Here is a 15918-nt window from a genome sequence, read left to right as displayed (position 1 = left end):
TTGAATCAGTGACATATCACACGGATAGGAATTCATAATTAACATTAGTTTTTATTCAAATAAGCAATAATTAACTCATTTAAGCACCATGTCTTCCAGGTTCAAAAGCTTGATCCATTAGTCCGACGTGCCCTTGCTGCTGCATCTGCTGTTCCAGATCTACGAGGTACATGTAAACAAGAGTTCCATTAAGAATATGGATTACATGTGTACAAGAGGTGTGGATTATGCCTGTACTATTCTTGCATTTGAAGCAAAATTTAAGCTTTGAATGAGAAATGCAATGATGTAATCATCTTTTTAGTTTACTTTTCTATACCACAGATTTGTCAAGCATATTTGTCTCTTAACGAAAATGACATTTCTCAATCATGCATAGAAGATAAACTGAAAATGAAACTTCAATCTTCAAGTTACAAATTAGAATTGGTCCTTCGTTCTGTTGGATCCTTTTTTTAATTTCATTAATATTTTGGTGTTTGTTTCTTGACCCATTTCTTGTCATCAGAGAGCCTTTTTATAGTGTGTATCCTGGCATCATTTTATTTCTGTGGACATGATGCATAATCTTCAAAATTCATTATTATTATTTATTAGTATAATAATTAATTTTTTTTAAAATAGCTTTTAAAGTCCTTCACATATAGGTACTGAAATTGTTCAATATAACCTTCGCTCTTCTTTTCTTGTTATGTTGCTCTCACATAACATTTTCTTTCTCAATACTAACTTGTCTTTTAAGAAGATCTATATGACAGGATGCCAAGCTATGTTGAATCAAAACTTCTACCTTTCCAACGAGAAGGAATTAGGTACGAAGTGGCAAGTCTTTTTGTTGGGTTTTCAAAATAATGTATTTTTAATTAAATTATGTATCTGACGTAAGCGTGGTGCGTGCAGTATGTAGTTTGCGATTACCTTCCATCTGCGTATATACAACCATAGTAAAATGTAGATAGGTCTCTATTTCAATGCATATATACATCTATAGTAATAATGGATGGATCTGTTTGCTGGTCGCACATTTCTCCTGATGGACATCTAATAGGGTGACATTATTGAGTGAAAGTTCTATGTTTGAAAATAACAATGCGAAGATGGTAATTGTAGTGATATTATTCCTTCCAGACCCCAACACCTCTATCTAAATTTGATTATGTAACCTGAAACTTCAAATTTATCAACAACCATGTCTGGTCAACAGAATGGCATGTGCAGGCTTGTCAATGCCAAAACTTAATAAGCAGTTGTCTGTTGGTGCATAAAATAAAAAATTATCGGCACTAATTGTTGGGTACACAAACTGGCATATCTGTTGCTCTGGGGAAATCCTCTCATATGGTGGCTACTTCTTGCCTCATCTTTTTTTCTAGCTACTCTATGACATTTCTTAACTGTGGTAGAGGGAAATGATGAAGGGAACTTAGACTGCTGTAGGAGACACTAGGAGCTCATGCCACATTGTAAATCCAAGAGAGAACTGTGTAGTTACCTTCTGTAAAGAGGAGCACTGAAGTTAATCGATCTGGTTCTCAACCAGAATGTCTGCAATACAAGATCTGAGATAAAATACATTTTAGTTTCAATTCCATATAAACTGGTATAGTCCTATTGGTTTCACTTAACTCTGGTGTGGAGCAAAAATGGAAAAGAGTCGATCACAATGATTTTTTTTTTTTGCTTCACAAACATTGTGATAAGTTCTTTTTGTTTGGGTTTCTGCAGTTATATTTCTAGTTCAAACATTCTAACATTGAGATAAGTTCTTTTGCTTCACAAAATCTGTGTTTCGGATTTGTGAACTAAATTAACTAGAACAAATTGGTATATTATATCAAATTAACTAGTAGCTTTAGGTGGCCGACTAATCTACATTTCTGATTTGTGAACTAAAAACCTTTTTCTTCATTTTGTGTTACTTGAAGCTTCTTTTCTCATGTGCATGATCCTAAAACATTCATGTTGTTACTTATCAGTGATTGCAAAAGGCGCTCGGGCGCTCGCCTAGGCGCTCGGGCGAGGCGAGGCGAGGCCCGAGCGCCTCGCTAATGTCCCAGGCGGCGCGCTTCAAACAGGCGCCGCCTGGGTGCTCGCCCGAGCCCAGGCGCTGGGCGCTTCGGGCGAGCGCCTGGGTAAACCAAGGCGACCGAACCAGAATTTTAGGTCTGGTTCGGTCCTGGTTCGGTTGTTAGTTGGTTCAATTGAACCAACTAAACCGATATAACCCCAACCCTAACCCTAACCCTAACCCAACACTAACCTGCTGTCGCTGTCGCTCTCGATCCCGATCGCGATCTCGTCGCTCGCTGCCGCTGCTCCCGCTGCCGCTGTCGCTGCTCGCGCCTCCCGCGAGCCTTCCCATTGCTCGCGCCTCCCGCGAGCCCTCTCGCTTCTCGCGTCTCCTGCGAGCCCTCTCGCGAGCCTTCCCGCTGCTCGCGCCTCCCTCGAGCCCTCCCGCTGCTCACGCCTCCCGCGAGCCCTACCGCTGCTCGCGCCTCCTGCGAGCCCTCCCGCGAGCCTTCCCGCTGCTCGCGCCTCCCTCGAGGCCTCCCGCTGCTCGCGCCTTCCACTCCCTTTCCCTTTCCCGCTGCCGCTGCCGTCGCTCGCCACTGCTGCTGCTGCTGCCGCTGCCGCCACTGCTGCCGCCGCTCTATCACGGACAAACTTCTAAACAGGGTGTTTGATGTAATGCTTATGTATGTCCGTGTCCTTTGGTTTGTTCATATCTTGTACAGCATGTAGGGGGACGGCCGAAGGCTTAATAGTCCCATTTTAGTTGGGTTGGTGGCCTCTTTAGGCTTGTAAATAAAGGTAGTGTCATGTGGACACGTGCGAGAGAATTTCGGTCTGTAATGGACCATTTTACCCTTTGTTGTGCCACTGTTCAGAGCTTGTAAAGTCTGTTTGTAATTTGCATTGTCTATGAAGTGTTTTTCGGAGATGTTTGCTTGTGGATCTCGATTGAGGCGTTCTCTCTAACCCGTTCTCTCTTTTGGTGGTCCTAAGGGACAATGGGAGGCTTCGGGGAGGCTGACCTTTGCGGACGGACACGCAAGGGTGCCGCACGACTTAGGCAAAACCAGCTAAGTCCGTGACAGATGGTATCAGAGCGGGACAAGCACTCATAGAAACACTTAGCATGCAAATGTGGGGGACCTAGCGGGGCTGCGTTGAGGGCAGTCAACACACGCGCGACCGTTTGGGGGAAAACGGGCATGGAGATGTAGGGAAAAGGAGTCGCTCGGAGGAGCGGGCATCTGAGATTGGCATTCAGAGGAATGACCAACCCTTCGCGCAAGAGGCACAACGAGATCAGACAAGCTTGGAAGAATGTGGAGCGCACAAAGGTTGGGATGGCTGAGTTTGAGCTACGGCTCAACGTTGACAACTATACTTGATGGTGCTCTAGGCAAGCGAGGCGCTTGGCAAGAATGAGACCATGCAAGGTGGAATGAGTTGCTCAACGACCAAAAGAGTTATGCAAAGCTCACAGAGGTGAGGGGAATTGCTAACTCGAAGAATTTGGTACTCATGCATGGGCTTGTATGCGGACGATGGTATGTTCGTGGCCATCCCAAGGCGACCGAAACTCGGCGCCATGGAGCATTGAAACTTTCTCTTCGGCATGTGAAGGATACGTCCGTAGGAGGCTGAAGTGTGCAACGAGTTCAACATGTTGCTAGGCCTTGAGTGGTGCAGCGGGGGCTGTATTGACGTGGAATCGTAATCTAGCAAGTGCGTTTGCAGGAGGCAGAACAATGCACAGTTTGTTCAGCAGATCGGAGTAGTCCAAGGGGATGGTGGTCTCCGAAACGAAGAGAGATGTTGCTCCAATGGGACAGTTATCCAGGAGGGATAAGTCTCGGCTCTCTAGAGGGAGAATCATGTGCGACGGACTGCACATGTTGAGGAGGAGTACCTCAATAAACAACAACTCCATGAAGCTCGATGGACTGAGCAAGCGGCGGGGAGTCGTCGCATGATCTCGCTTGAGAGAATGCATTGGTGGATGCATTGCGAGATCAAGTGGGGGAGCGACCCAAAGCAACTCAAATGGAGGCACACTTGGAGTCGATATGGAGATCGGACTCAAGGGAGGGCTGACCCGTGGAATGGTGGGCGCAAGGGCTACCATCGACTCAATGCAAACACGAGGAGTGGAGCAACTTGGGTGTAACTTGGCGAAGTACTCAAGCCGCTTGAAGGGAGCCAGCATAGGAGTTGGAACATGGAGCAGAGGCACAGTGCTTTCCTTAGACAGAGGTCAAGGACATGAACTCTTGCAGAGGCAAGAGTAAGATCATGTTGTTCCATGGGTCCTTCATTCTGACGGAGCGGACTCATCTTGCATGGTGCCAAAGACGAAGGGAGCTTCGGGGCACATGCACCTTATCTCGGAGGAGCATTTGATGAAGGAACTAAGACGACTCAATTTGCGGAGGCGAAGTTGAGTTCAGAAGGCCTTAGCACGGGGCAAGAGGACGCAGAGGTGGGTACTCTTGAAGAATATGCCACAGTGTTGTCATTCAAGTTGCCATGAAGGAAGCGGTGCGCAGCGGAGATTGTGCTGGTAGGGGCAGAGGCCCAGGATCCAGACAATGGTGCACAAATTGCAGTGAAGTCAGGGGACTTCGGGAGCTACTAGGCGACGGACTGTCCTAGTGCGGTGCTTCATCTCGGTGTGACCCAAGAGTGGGTGGATGAAGGTCGATTGCCAAAGGAGCGAACAAAATCGAAGGTGGAAAAGATCCTGCGATGTATTGGCAGAGGCTACACATGGAGGGTTCACAATTCGAGTTTATTCCACAAGGATCAGAATGCAATGGAGATGTCACCAGGAGGCGACATGGTGCAGCGGATCGTGGTGGAATAGTTCGTGGCAATGCGACACACACGACATAGTCCCGGGAGGGACTAGATCATATGGAGGTATGATCGGGAGCTACTGGAAGCTCCACTTCGGTGAACAACACGACGACAAGAAGGGCTATGGATTCAAGGAGTGAAGGCCATGGTACCGCAGAGGCGGGTCTTCCGGGCGTGCATCGAATTTTGCATCGGATGAAAACCTTGGTCATCAGCATATGGGGGCTGTGTTCCACCAAGGGAAGAGTTCGAATGTAAGTACCAGTGAGTCCCGTGAGGGACTAGATCATATGGAGGTATGATCGGGAGCTACTGGAAGCTCCACTTCGGTGAACAACACGACGGTAAGAAGGGCTATGGATTCAAGGAGTGAAGGCCATGGTACCGCAGAGGCGGGTCTTCTGGGCGTGCATCGAATTTTGCATCGGATGAAAACCTTGGTCATCAGCATACGGGGGCTGTGTTCCACTAAGGGAAAAAGTTCGGATGCAAGTACCAGTGAGTTCCACGGAGGGATTTGATCATGCAGAGGTATGATCGAAGCAGCTGGAGAGTTGGACTGCCCCAGAGCCCATATTCGCTTAAGGGAGCCCGACAAGTCAGAGGACAAGGTCAAGTAAGCGAACGTTGCTACCAAGGAAGCTAAGGAGAACAGAATTGGTACAAACCCTACAACGTGATGGCAGAGGCCATGCATGGGAGTTGCAGTCTGTCTTTCCATCGACCAAACAGTCTGCTTGGAGAACACAGAGGTGTTGAAGCAGGGGGTCGAAAGGGGCGAGGAAGCGACGACAAGTCCAGAGGGACTTAGCTACCCAAAATCAAGCATCAGTTAGAATGGAGGTAGACTCAGAGGAGTGCCTCGGAGACATATCTACTGATCGTGAAGAAAAGGGATGCAGATGCGAGGCAACGGATAGTAGGGCCATGGGCATGGCAGCGCCATGGTACCGCAGAGGCGGGACTTCCGTGAAAGTCATTGATCCCTTGCTCTCATGGAGGGAGAGCGCTTGGTCGTGAAAAGGGCCGAGGAGGTGGAGCATGCAGAGGCAATCTCCAAGTACCGAGACAAGGCTGAAGGGCAGAGGCCGAGGAACTTCGTAAGACCGGTGTCAACAAGTTTCTCATCAAGATAGCCGTAAGTGAAGGACTTCGGGTCATGCAAGAGTGCACGACCAAGGAACGAAGCAAGCAGTACGTGGTGCTGTACCTTTGCTACTCAGTGGAGTAGGCGGCAGGGTTGATGGAGAAGACGGTACAATCTCAGAGGCGACCTCATCTATCAGAGAATTACTCCAAGTTGGGGTGAAAACTTCTTGCATTCCAGAAGTTCAATGGCATTGAGAAGGTGAATCACAGTAGCTAACTCAACGCAAGGAGTGCAAACACTTCAAGTGCTTCAGAAGTGTGAGCAAAGAGCAAGCGAAGGCCAGTAACCAGCTCGATGCATGAAGTACAACCTCGAGGAGGCGGGCGAAGTCAAGTAACCTTTGCCTTCTCAACTCTTAAGAGGATGGGCGAAACCGAGTACCCCAATTCTCTTATCTATCCAGCAGAGGAGCTCTGCACAAGTTCAAAGACCCTTCGAAGATAATGGAAGACAATAGTTGTCAAATCCTCACCAACGGTGATCAGTGCTACTGAGAGTAGATTGTCCGCTTCATTTCCCAACGAAATGCTAATCGAAAGCGGAAGTGATGCGAACCTACTTGGATGTGACAACTAACTGAAAGAAGAGTCAATGAGCAGATTCTGTGGAGGAAGGACCCAAAACTTCAGAAGTTTGCGAGACGATGCTCGTTAAAGCTCCAACAAGCATCCAACCAGTTCAAGCAGCATGATGAATCTTTGAGAGACTGGCGCAGTAAGGATGGTCTTTTCCTTCATCTGGGGGATCCGCAGGAATCAACAAGGATCAACACAACTCAGCCAACCCCACACCAGAGTCAGAGTCATTGGTGAGTTGTAGCAGCATAGCGGATCAAAAGATTCGACTACTCAAAAACAGCAGCGGAGAGCAGTTGGGAGTCGAGGCGTATTGTAGCTGGAGCAGAAGATTGAAGATTCAGCAAAGGCGAGAAGTTGCAGTGTCGACAAAGGCTTCAACGAGGACGTCGAAGGAATAAGTGGGGGAGAATGTCACGGACAAACTTCTAAACAGGGTGTTTGATGTAATGCTTATGTATGTCCGTGTCCTTTGGTTTGTTCATGTCTTGTACAGCATGTAGGGGGACGGCCGAAGGCTTAATAGTCCAATTTTAGTTGGGTTGGTGGCCTCTTTAGGCTTGTAAATAAAGGTAGTGTCATGTGGACACGTGCGAGAGATTTTCGGTCTGTAATTGACCATTTTACCCTTTGTTGTGCCACTGTTCAGAGCTTGTAAAGTCTGTTTGTAATTTGCATTGTCTATGAAGTGTTTTTCGGAGATGTTTGCTTGTGGATCCCGATTGAGGCGTTCTCTCTAACCCGTTCTCTCTTTTGGTGGTCCTAAGGGACAATGGGAGGCTTCGGGGAGGCTGACCTTTGCGGATGGACACGCAAGGGTGCCGCACGACTTAGGCAAAACCAGCTAAGTCCGTGACAGCTCGCCGCCGCCGCTCGCCGCTGCTTCGTTTCTCTATCAGGCTCAGTATACTCTTAATATTAAGTTTATTTGAATTTTGAAATGATTAATTTTCTGTTAATAGATTAATAATATATTATTTTGATTTTAATGTTGTTAATTTTTATTTATTTGAAATTATTGTTATAATTATATTATATATTTTTTATAATTTAGATAATTTTAAATAATTATATTATATATTTTTATAATTTAGCGCCTCGCTTCGCTCGGGCGAGCGCCTAGCGCCTCGGGCGTTTGTGGACCTTGACGTCTTTTGGCGCCTAGTGCTTTTTAAATCACTGTTACTTATTACTTATTAGTGATCAGTAAAATATTATTATTTGCTATCTTCATATCCACTCAATAGTAGAAGGATTTTAGTATTTAAAAAGAGGTTTTTTAATATCTAGAGTAAGTTGTGGAAGTTTTCTTGTTGTGTCTCTGGGATAATTACCAATGTGGAATGGTGTCCAATCCAAAACATTTTTTTCATAACTAAAGCAGTACAATTTTTAACATTCATGAGGTTTTTGGGTACCTAAATACAACTTTTTGACACCCCATCATAACCAAGATCGTAAGAGTATCTCGTGTCCAGCAAAATGATCCTGAGCAGAATCTTGCATGACAAATTTCAAATGTAATAGAAGTTATTGGTGTTCTCTTTCTTCCATACGATTTACTTTTGATAAATTCTACAGTAAATTCTGCTTGGAATTGTTTCACTGGAATATCTAAGGACTTCATTCATTGAAATGGACATTTCTTTTTAATTTCCTTTCAGAATTTTTCAGTGTAATCTAAACTGCAATTTATTTTTCTGCGTTAGATTCGTGCTGCAGCATGGTGGACGTGCTATATTAGCTGATGAAATGGGTCTTGGAAAGACATTACAGGTATTGGATTTTGGGCCCAGATCTTGTATTGAGCTTTTAAGTTCTTCATTGCTTATATTATTCAAGTTGGATCATCTTATATATTTTTATTTATAGGATTGGTTTTGCATTTAGTTTCCCATCATTTAGTGTTGTCTATTCAGTTTTTATTTTCATAATTATTCTCTTAGCATTCTCATAGGCTATTTGTAAAACTTGCTGTTTGCTATTTAAACTTTAAGATTATCATACCAACCTTACGTTTTAGATAAATTCTGAAATTAAGTAGGGTTTTACTGAAAAAACAATTCATACGATGACAAAAAGCATGAGCAAACCAAATGAGCAAGGCTACTTAGGATTTGGTAAATTTGCAAGATCTTCTGAGCTATGGCTTGGCTTAGAAGTTAAAACCTGAAAGTGTCTGCCACGGTAATGATGTATGGCATTATATAAACCCTTCAGCAAGCAAGCAAGCAATCTGGATGAGCAAGAGTGCATAGCACTGGGAGGCACTAGAACAAGACACTCATATCATGCTAAAGTTGAACTTCTGGAGACCTATAAAGAAGATTGTTCAAATTGTAGATTATGCATCTTAATATATAAAATTACAGCAACCTAAAATTTAGATTTACAGTCTCTCATGAGAGTACTTTCTCATTCAACATTATCCAATGACTTACAGTCTCTAACGATGAGAATACTTTCTGATTCAGCATTCTCCAACTCCTTTATGGTAACTTATGTTTATCTAGGGTTCATTTTCTTCTCTATTGCAGATTAGGTTGAAATCGTTTGACATAAAGCTCACACTAGCAAGTAATATTCGTTATTGTAGCATTGGTATTGTGACATTAACATGTTTTATTTTTGAGATGATAAATTTCATTGTGTACCAACTGGATATTCAACTTGTTGTTTACGAGAACTGGTTGCTTTGTTCTACAGGGAATTGCTGTTGCTGCTTGCATTCCGGATGCATGGCCTGTTCTTGTTGTCACCCCGTCTTCCTTGCGTTTACAATGGGCTTCTGTGAATATTAGACCCTACTTCTCTTTGATTATTCATATCGAATCACTGTCTCTTAACATACTCTGTGCCCCTCGGTAATCATTAAATTTGTTTTGCAGATGATTCAGCAGTGGCTTAATATATCTTCTGCAGATATTCTGGTATGTAATAAAAGCTTTTGCCTTTGATCTTAAATTATAAGTCTTTTTTTTTTGTTTTAACTCGAAATTTACTTCATTTGTATTTGAATATTCTTCTCAATTGAATGTTATGTCTTAGTCATTGGAATCTAAAATTGGACTTCTCATGAAAGTTTATCCTTGTGTTGGATTCATGTTACATGCTCTTATTTTGAAAGTAGTTTAATTTCTTATCATTTTTTCTTTGCAATTGTTCTTATGAGGTGCTTCAGTTATAATTAATGTCCTAGGCCTATTGTAAAAACAGGATGTTATATGTTTTCTCTTTGCTTTTGTTTATGATTGGTGCCTTTTTAAGGTGGTTACATTGCATCCTAGGCTTCATGGGTTTCAATCATCGGGCTAGCCTTTTGCTGAAGGGTCGGGGTTGCTTATATTTGGTCCTACACCTGACCTTGGTGTGGTGGAATTCTCATGCCAGGATGCCCCTCTTTTGTCATGAATTAGAAACCTACATATCCTTTTCAGTTTTCTCTTCTTCCAATATAGTCACACAGTATTGTCATTAGGGGCATTTCCTATATTGACTTGCTGAGAATATATTGACAATATGTTGTACACAGTGCACTGTGGTTCCTGATTGTCAAGTATATTCTTTTCTTTCCAAAAGTTTAAAAACGGTAAACACACAAGGAAATATTTTTGCAGTTTCTTCATTTTCTGATTGTTTTATTCCTAAGAAAGTTGTGCACAATATTGTATTGATAGAAATTATTTGACTTAATTTTGATTTATTACCTATAAAGAGAGGGGTTAAGGAAATTGTGGCACAATTTGTAAACTTATTTTTTTTTCCAGTCTCCATTTGTCAGCTCAGACAATTTAATGAATTTTCTATTAAAATAATAAATGCTTAGAAAGTGAATAAAACTACCATATCACCGTTTGTACTTCTAGGGTTAGGGTTATACCTTAGCCTTTTCGAGATCAACATTGGTGGGAACCTTTTGAATTTGTCACCTTTTTGATGGTGGTAGCGACATATGATAATTGTATTAATCTGGTGGAATATGAATTTTCAAATGGATATCGTACCTAAATTGAAGTTCTTAATTTAGTTTAGCTAGTAATGTGTAGAGACTGTAGTGTTCATAAAAACCCAGTTTGTTTATATGCTGCTATTGCAAAATGGTTCTTTTATATCTTTGGTGGCTTCTTGATGCTGGACATGTAAAGATGGTCTTATTTTTGTTTATATTTGAACTTTTGATTTTATTTAATTCAATATAACACTTTCTACACTTTCCTTGTTTGGGACTGGTAGGTTTATAATGCATCTTGAAGTGGAAAATCTGAGTTCGTGCTAGAACTAAGGACACTGATCAAACAACATGAACTATCCTATCAAGTGTGAACATTAGTTATCCTATCAAGTGTGAACATTGATCGTGTTTGATTGTCTTTGAAGGTAGTTCTATCTCAACGTGGAGGGGCTAACAAGGCTGGATTCAAGATAGTGTCCTCGAATTTGAAGTCAAATATCCATTTAGATGGCGTTTTCAACATAATTTCTTATGATGTTGTTCCTAAGATACAAGATATACTTCTGGCTTCTGAGTTTAAGGTTGTTGAAACATTTTTTTCTTAATGTCTGTCTCATTTCAATATCTTATTTTCTTTATTTGTATTATCATTCGTTTTATCGATAAAATAGGCTGCCCCGAGAGACCCTCTTCCGCGGTCCAAGTACCCTGATTCAAATTGAATTAACAAAGCATTTTTTAATTTTAGACTTGACAAATGATAAGAAAGGAGGTTTTGAAAGGTTGTAGTCCTTTATTTAAATAATTTTCACTTGCTTATATGCTGAACACATTTAGTTTTTGAAACATGGGGAATTTTATGTTTGAAATAATTGGAATTATTTTGTTTCTAGGGTTTTGAATATGATGCAAACATTTTTAATCTTAAAAAGAAAATTGCTGTTTGTAATGGTACATTTCTAAGCACCACATTGGAAGAAATTTACACTTCTTTTCCCAACTATAATGTACATAATATTTTTTTTTGAGAATATTTAATTTTTTTTTGTTGGTCATAGGCTCAATCATGTGTTGGAGGTTTCGAGTAGGTGGCAGCAGCCAAGTTGGCATCAACAATAGTTGTATTCGTAGAGGTGGAGATTCAGAAATGTGGGAGGGGAGCACTGGAAAGTAGGTTGGTCCATTTTGGGTCCACATGACCACCACCGGGAGAACCAAAGAAGAAAATAGAATAGAGTGAGAATGGCACGAAAGCATTGGGTTCTAAAATCTCAATTCATAATACTTACAGGACTTGGATTTGATTTTAGTGGCCTGATCAAATGATTGGTAGAGATTAGGCTTAACTGTAGGCTAAGATGAACGGGATTGAAACAACAAAAATGACCTAGGTCTGTTCGACTTGTTAATCCATAAAAAAAAATAGATTGTTTGGGCTTGACTCATGCTTCACAAACAAGTTGAGCTTGATCTGTTTCCAAACATTGATCTAAACTTACAACCCTGTTTAAAGATTATCATAATATGCTTTCATCTTTTACTGCTGTCTCAAGGCCTTCAATTAAAAAAATTATTCTAGTTTTGCAAGATGTGAGTAACTCCAATCACTATGTTAAGATAGTTGTAAGTCGACTCAATCATACCACCCATTAAAAAAACACGGTATATGGAGTTATGGCGTATGGACATAACTGCGGTCTGGATGATTTCCATTTTGAAATTTCTGGAGCTTGGAACTCAGTAAGGGAAGCTCCAATTCTTTGCCAAACATCCAATTAACCTAATTTATCACCCAAGATAACATTAACTATAATGCTAACGCTATCACAATCATGGTTGGATCAATTTTGCTTCACATTAAACCAAGAAATTGAAAAGAAAGAAATTGTAACATTATGAGTAAAGGAAGTCCATGAAATGATTGTTACACATAATGCAGTCCCAGAACTGGTGAATCCAAACATGAAATTTTTTGTAATGAGAAGAATGGCTGTGAATGGAGAAGGTAATGGGAGAGAAGGGAAAAAATAAAAAGAAACGAGAACGTAAAAAGGGTGATGGGAGTTCTTAATTTACCAGCACTGTACACTCACACAGTCATCCTGAACATGTATGGTTGTATACATGGTGCAGACTGTGGCACCTAGCTATTCCGTTAGGGCATGAAATAGTACATCAACACTGACCTTGTGCACTTTCATGTTATAATTACTGTGGTTATCACAGGGAAAAGTAGAGTAACTTAAGTTTTTGAACAAAACTAGTTTCAAACAACATATGGCGTGTGCTGTGGTATACAGCAAGGTACAGGAGGATGTTTTACTGTATGAGGCATGTACTGGCTTGATAGGAGCATGATCTATCCAGAAAAATAACTTCCATAATGATTAAACCTTAACTTGGTGCTGCATCTTGCATTCTTTTCGGCACAACGATGGAAACATTTATGTTCTTCAGAGTCTTGGTGACTCAGTAGTCAATAGTATGTAATTTTGTTCCCCTAAAACATGTTTGGATCAACTAGACTTTGTTGAAGGATAATCTCTCGGCAACCTGACCGGCTTTGCCAAGGTGCTGGCTCAAATGTGTTTTGTGTATCTTTTGGTTCAACTAAAATACAAAATAGTGCCTATTCTTTGTAATTTAATAGATTTGACTGTGGTATGTAGTTGATCAAATTAGTTTAGAAATTATTTATGTCAAATGCTTTGATAAGACAAGCCAACATTTTTGCATGCAATTGGTTCAGTCGATGTGCTTAACAGAGCTCCATCTGTAGTTGGATTAGTTGCAATTTACTGGTTATGCGTATGAAAGAAAATATCTAAGGAGAACTCAGTCAACTTTTTCAGGGTTAGAGCGTTTATTTGTGTCTCTCTTGTGCCACAAATTGGTGAAGTCATCATGTTACTTTCTTTTTTTCATCTGACATCTCATAGTTTGTTTTCTTTTTCTATTAAATCTTGATAACCCACAAAGTTGGATGGTTTTAGGTTTGAAGGCCACTAGTTATGCCTTTGAAAGGAAAGAAAAAGGAAGCTCATTGAGAGTATTGGTGTTTCCAAGATTAGAACAATACTATTAATCGAGATGACGACAAGACAGCGATTTCAATAGGCGCTCGTGTGAGGCGAGGCCGGAGCGCCTCGCTTCATGTCCACGCGCCTCGTCCCGAGCGCCTAGGCGATTACTCGAGCCCAGGCGTCGGGCGCATCGGGCGAGCGCCCGGGTTAAACCAGGAGATCGAACTAGTGTTTTACGTCTGGTTTGGCCTCCGGTGCGTTAGTTGGTTTAATCGAACTAACTAAATCACCAATATCAAGCTCCCTCTCGCAATTTCCCCGACTTCCCCAACCCTAACACTCGCGATTTTGCTGCTGAGATTTCTTCTCCGATGTTGTTGCTCTCTGCTACCGTTGCCACTGTCGCTGCTTGCCGTTGCCACAATCGTTGCTCGTCGACTTCTCACCGTTGCCATAATCGTCGCTCGCCGCTGTTGTTGTCGCTCGCGCTGTCGCTCGCAACTGCCGCTCCCACTCCCGCTGTCGCTGCTGCTCCCACTGCCGTCGCCGCTCGCCACTCGCCGCTCTCGCTCCAGCTACCACTATCGCCTGCTACCGCTGTCGTTGATTCAGCAACCTCGGTCTTCTCACTATACTGTTAATAGTATATTAATAGTATACTACTAACCGTATACTAATAATAATATTTTTATTTATTTGATTAATAATATATTATTTTAATTTTAATACTATTAATTTTTATTTATTTAAAATTATTGTTAGGTTTCAGAATAAATGACAAGTGTACAAAGCAACTCAATAGATTTGATGTAAAATTTTATTGTTTTAATTTTTGAGACTTTTTATTAATATGACATTGTGATTTTGTACTCGATTTTCTTAATTTAATAGCATATTTTTTATTTAAATAATTAGATTAATTATATTATATGTTTTTATATTTTAGCGCCTCGCTTTGCTCGGGCGAGCGTCTAGCGCCTCGGGCGTTTTTCGACCTTGGCGTCTTTTGGCGCCTAACGCTTTTTAAATCACTACAACAAGAACACTTTATATGGTTTTGTTAATGCAAGTAAACTGTCGCCGAGCATGTTGGTTTGAAACTTTTACCTAAGATTTTCATCCGTATTTTTTTTTTCTTTTGGTGTTAAGATTTTTGCACCATTGTAAACCAGATGGTTAAAAAACTAAATTTGACATTCATTTTGTTTGCTGCAATTGTGATCTTCTTCCTCTTCTTTTTCAAATATAAGAAATTCATGCACTATTCTGGTTTTCAATTGTAGCAGATATATTCATCTAGTGTCCTCGTATCTTATATTTTTTCATAGAATCCTTGGAATGTCTTCTGTGGTTTTAGTTCTGATTGTTCCTGCTCAGATTGTCATTGCAGATGAATCACATTTTATGAAGAATGCTCAGGCTAAGCGAACAAATGCTTGTCTTCCAGTTCTTCAGGTCTGACATAGAATAACAGCCTTTAGTATGAGTGTGAACTATTTTTTAATCTTAAAATCATTATTTGTTATTTCCATTGCCGATGAAATGTGATAGAATTTATGATGCTTGATGTCAAAAATTGGTCTCTATGATGAGGAAGCTCTCCTATAGCTGTATTGATCATATTACCAACAAAATGAAGAGAACATGGTTTTCATGCTATTCATGCATATTTCGTATATACCCGTGTTGTTATGCATTGAAGTATTTACTATTGTAAGGAACTAAGGATGCAAATAACATAACATAGTTTATAATTTATATAACACTTTATAACCAGAGTTCCTTTTTGATGTCCATATATTATACTTTGTATGGGCGCATTTTACTCCAAATTGGCATTTAAATTCTATCATCAATATTTCCAACTCGTGGATGTATATCAGGCGCAATTTATGCAGCTTCACATGGAAGTATGGAAGTATCAAATAACATTATTTTATACTTCTTTAGTCAAACTAATTTATTGTCACCTTTGACATATTATCAATGTTAATGGAATACCAAATGGCCCAATATGCATTTAGATCAATTTTATCAAATAATTTAAGAAAATACTTAGTGTTTTCTCAGACTTAAAACTAAATTAGGAAAGTTCATGGTGTTCCTGCTTAATCAAATTTGTCACCCAGTAACTGATGTTTATTATTAGATTAGTGTCAAAGCTTTAAGAAATGGTAATGCAAGAAAAATTTCAGCTTCCTTCCAGTACATGATAACCTAAATGGAGTCTGAAACTTATCTAAAATTGTTTTGCATTCATGGTGTTCCTGCTCAGACTTTGTCACCCAAGTTTACTCATTTGACTTGAGATCAGTGATAAAACTTAAGAAATGGGAAAACAAGATATTTAGA

At 40.8% G+C, this 15918-nt stretch overlaps 1 protein-coding gene across 4 annotated transcripts in view; it reads left to right on the top strand.

The window, feature by feature from the left end:
* LOC103974965 (uncharacterized) overlaps positions 1–15918 on the top strand; it is a 33666-nt gene that overhangs the window by 5396 nt on the left and 12352 nt on the right. For 3 of the 4 annotated variants that reach the window (XR_010485642.1, XM_065101972.1, XM_065101960.1), the window contains exons 8-14: positions 100–166; positions 743–812; positions 8301–8367; positions 9298–9381; positions 9480–9521; positions 10969–11124; positions 14944–15021. Coding sequence is in view for 3 of the 4 variants with exons in the window: in XM_065101972.1 (XP_064958044.1) it covers positions 100–166; positions 743–812; positions 8301–8367; positions 9298–9381; positions 9480–9521; positions 10969–11124; positions 14944–15021 (564 nt within the window). In the remaining variant the exon portion in view is untranslated. The remainder of the gene's footprint in view (positions 1–99; positions 167–742; positions 813–8300; positions 8368–9297; positions 9382–9479; positions 9522–10968; positions 11125–14943; positions 15022–15918) is intronic. The other variant, XM_065101967.1, reaches the window with a different exon arrangement.

The sequence above is a fragment of the Musa acuminata genome, chromosome BXJ1-2 (genome assembly GCF_036884655.1).
Source record: "Musa acuminata AAA Group cultivar baxijiao chromosome BXJ1-2, Cavendish_Baxijiao_AAA, whole genome shotgun sequence".
Taxonomy (NCBI): Eukaryota; Viridiplantae; Streptophyta; class Magnoliopsida; order Zingiberales; family Musaceae; genus Musa; species Musa acuminata.
The sequence above is the reverse complement of the archived record's forward strand: the minus strand, read 5'-3'. Positions and strand labels throughout refer to the sequence as shown.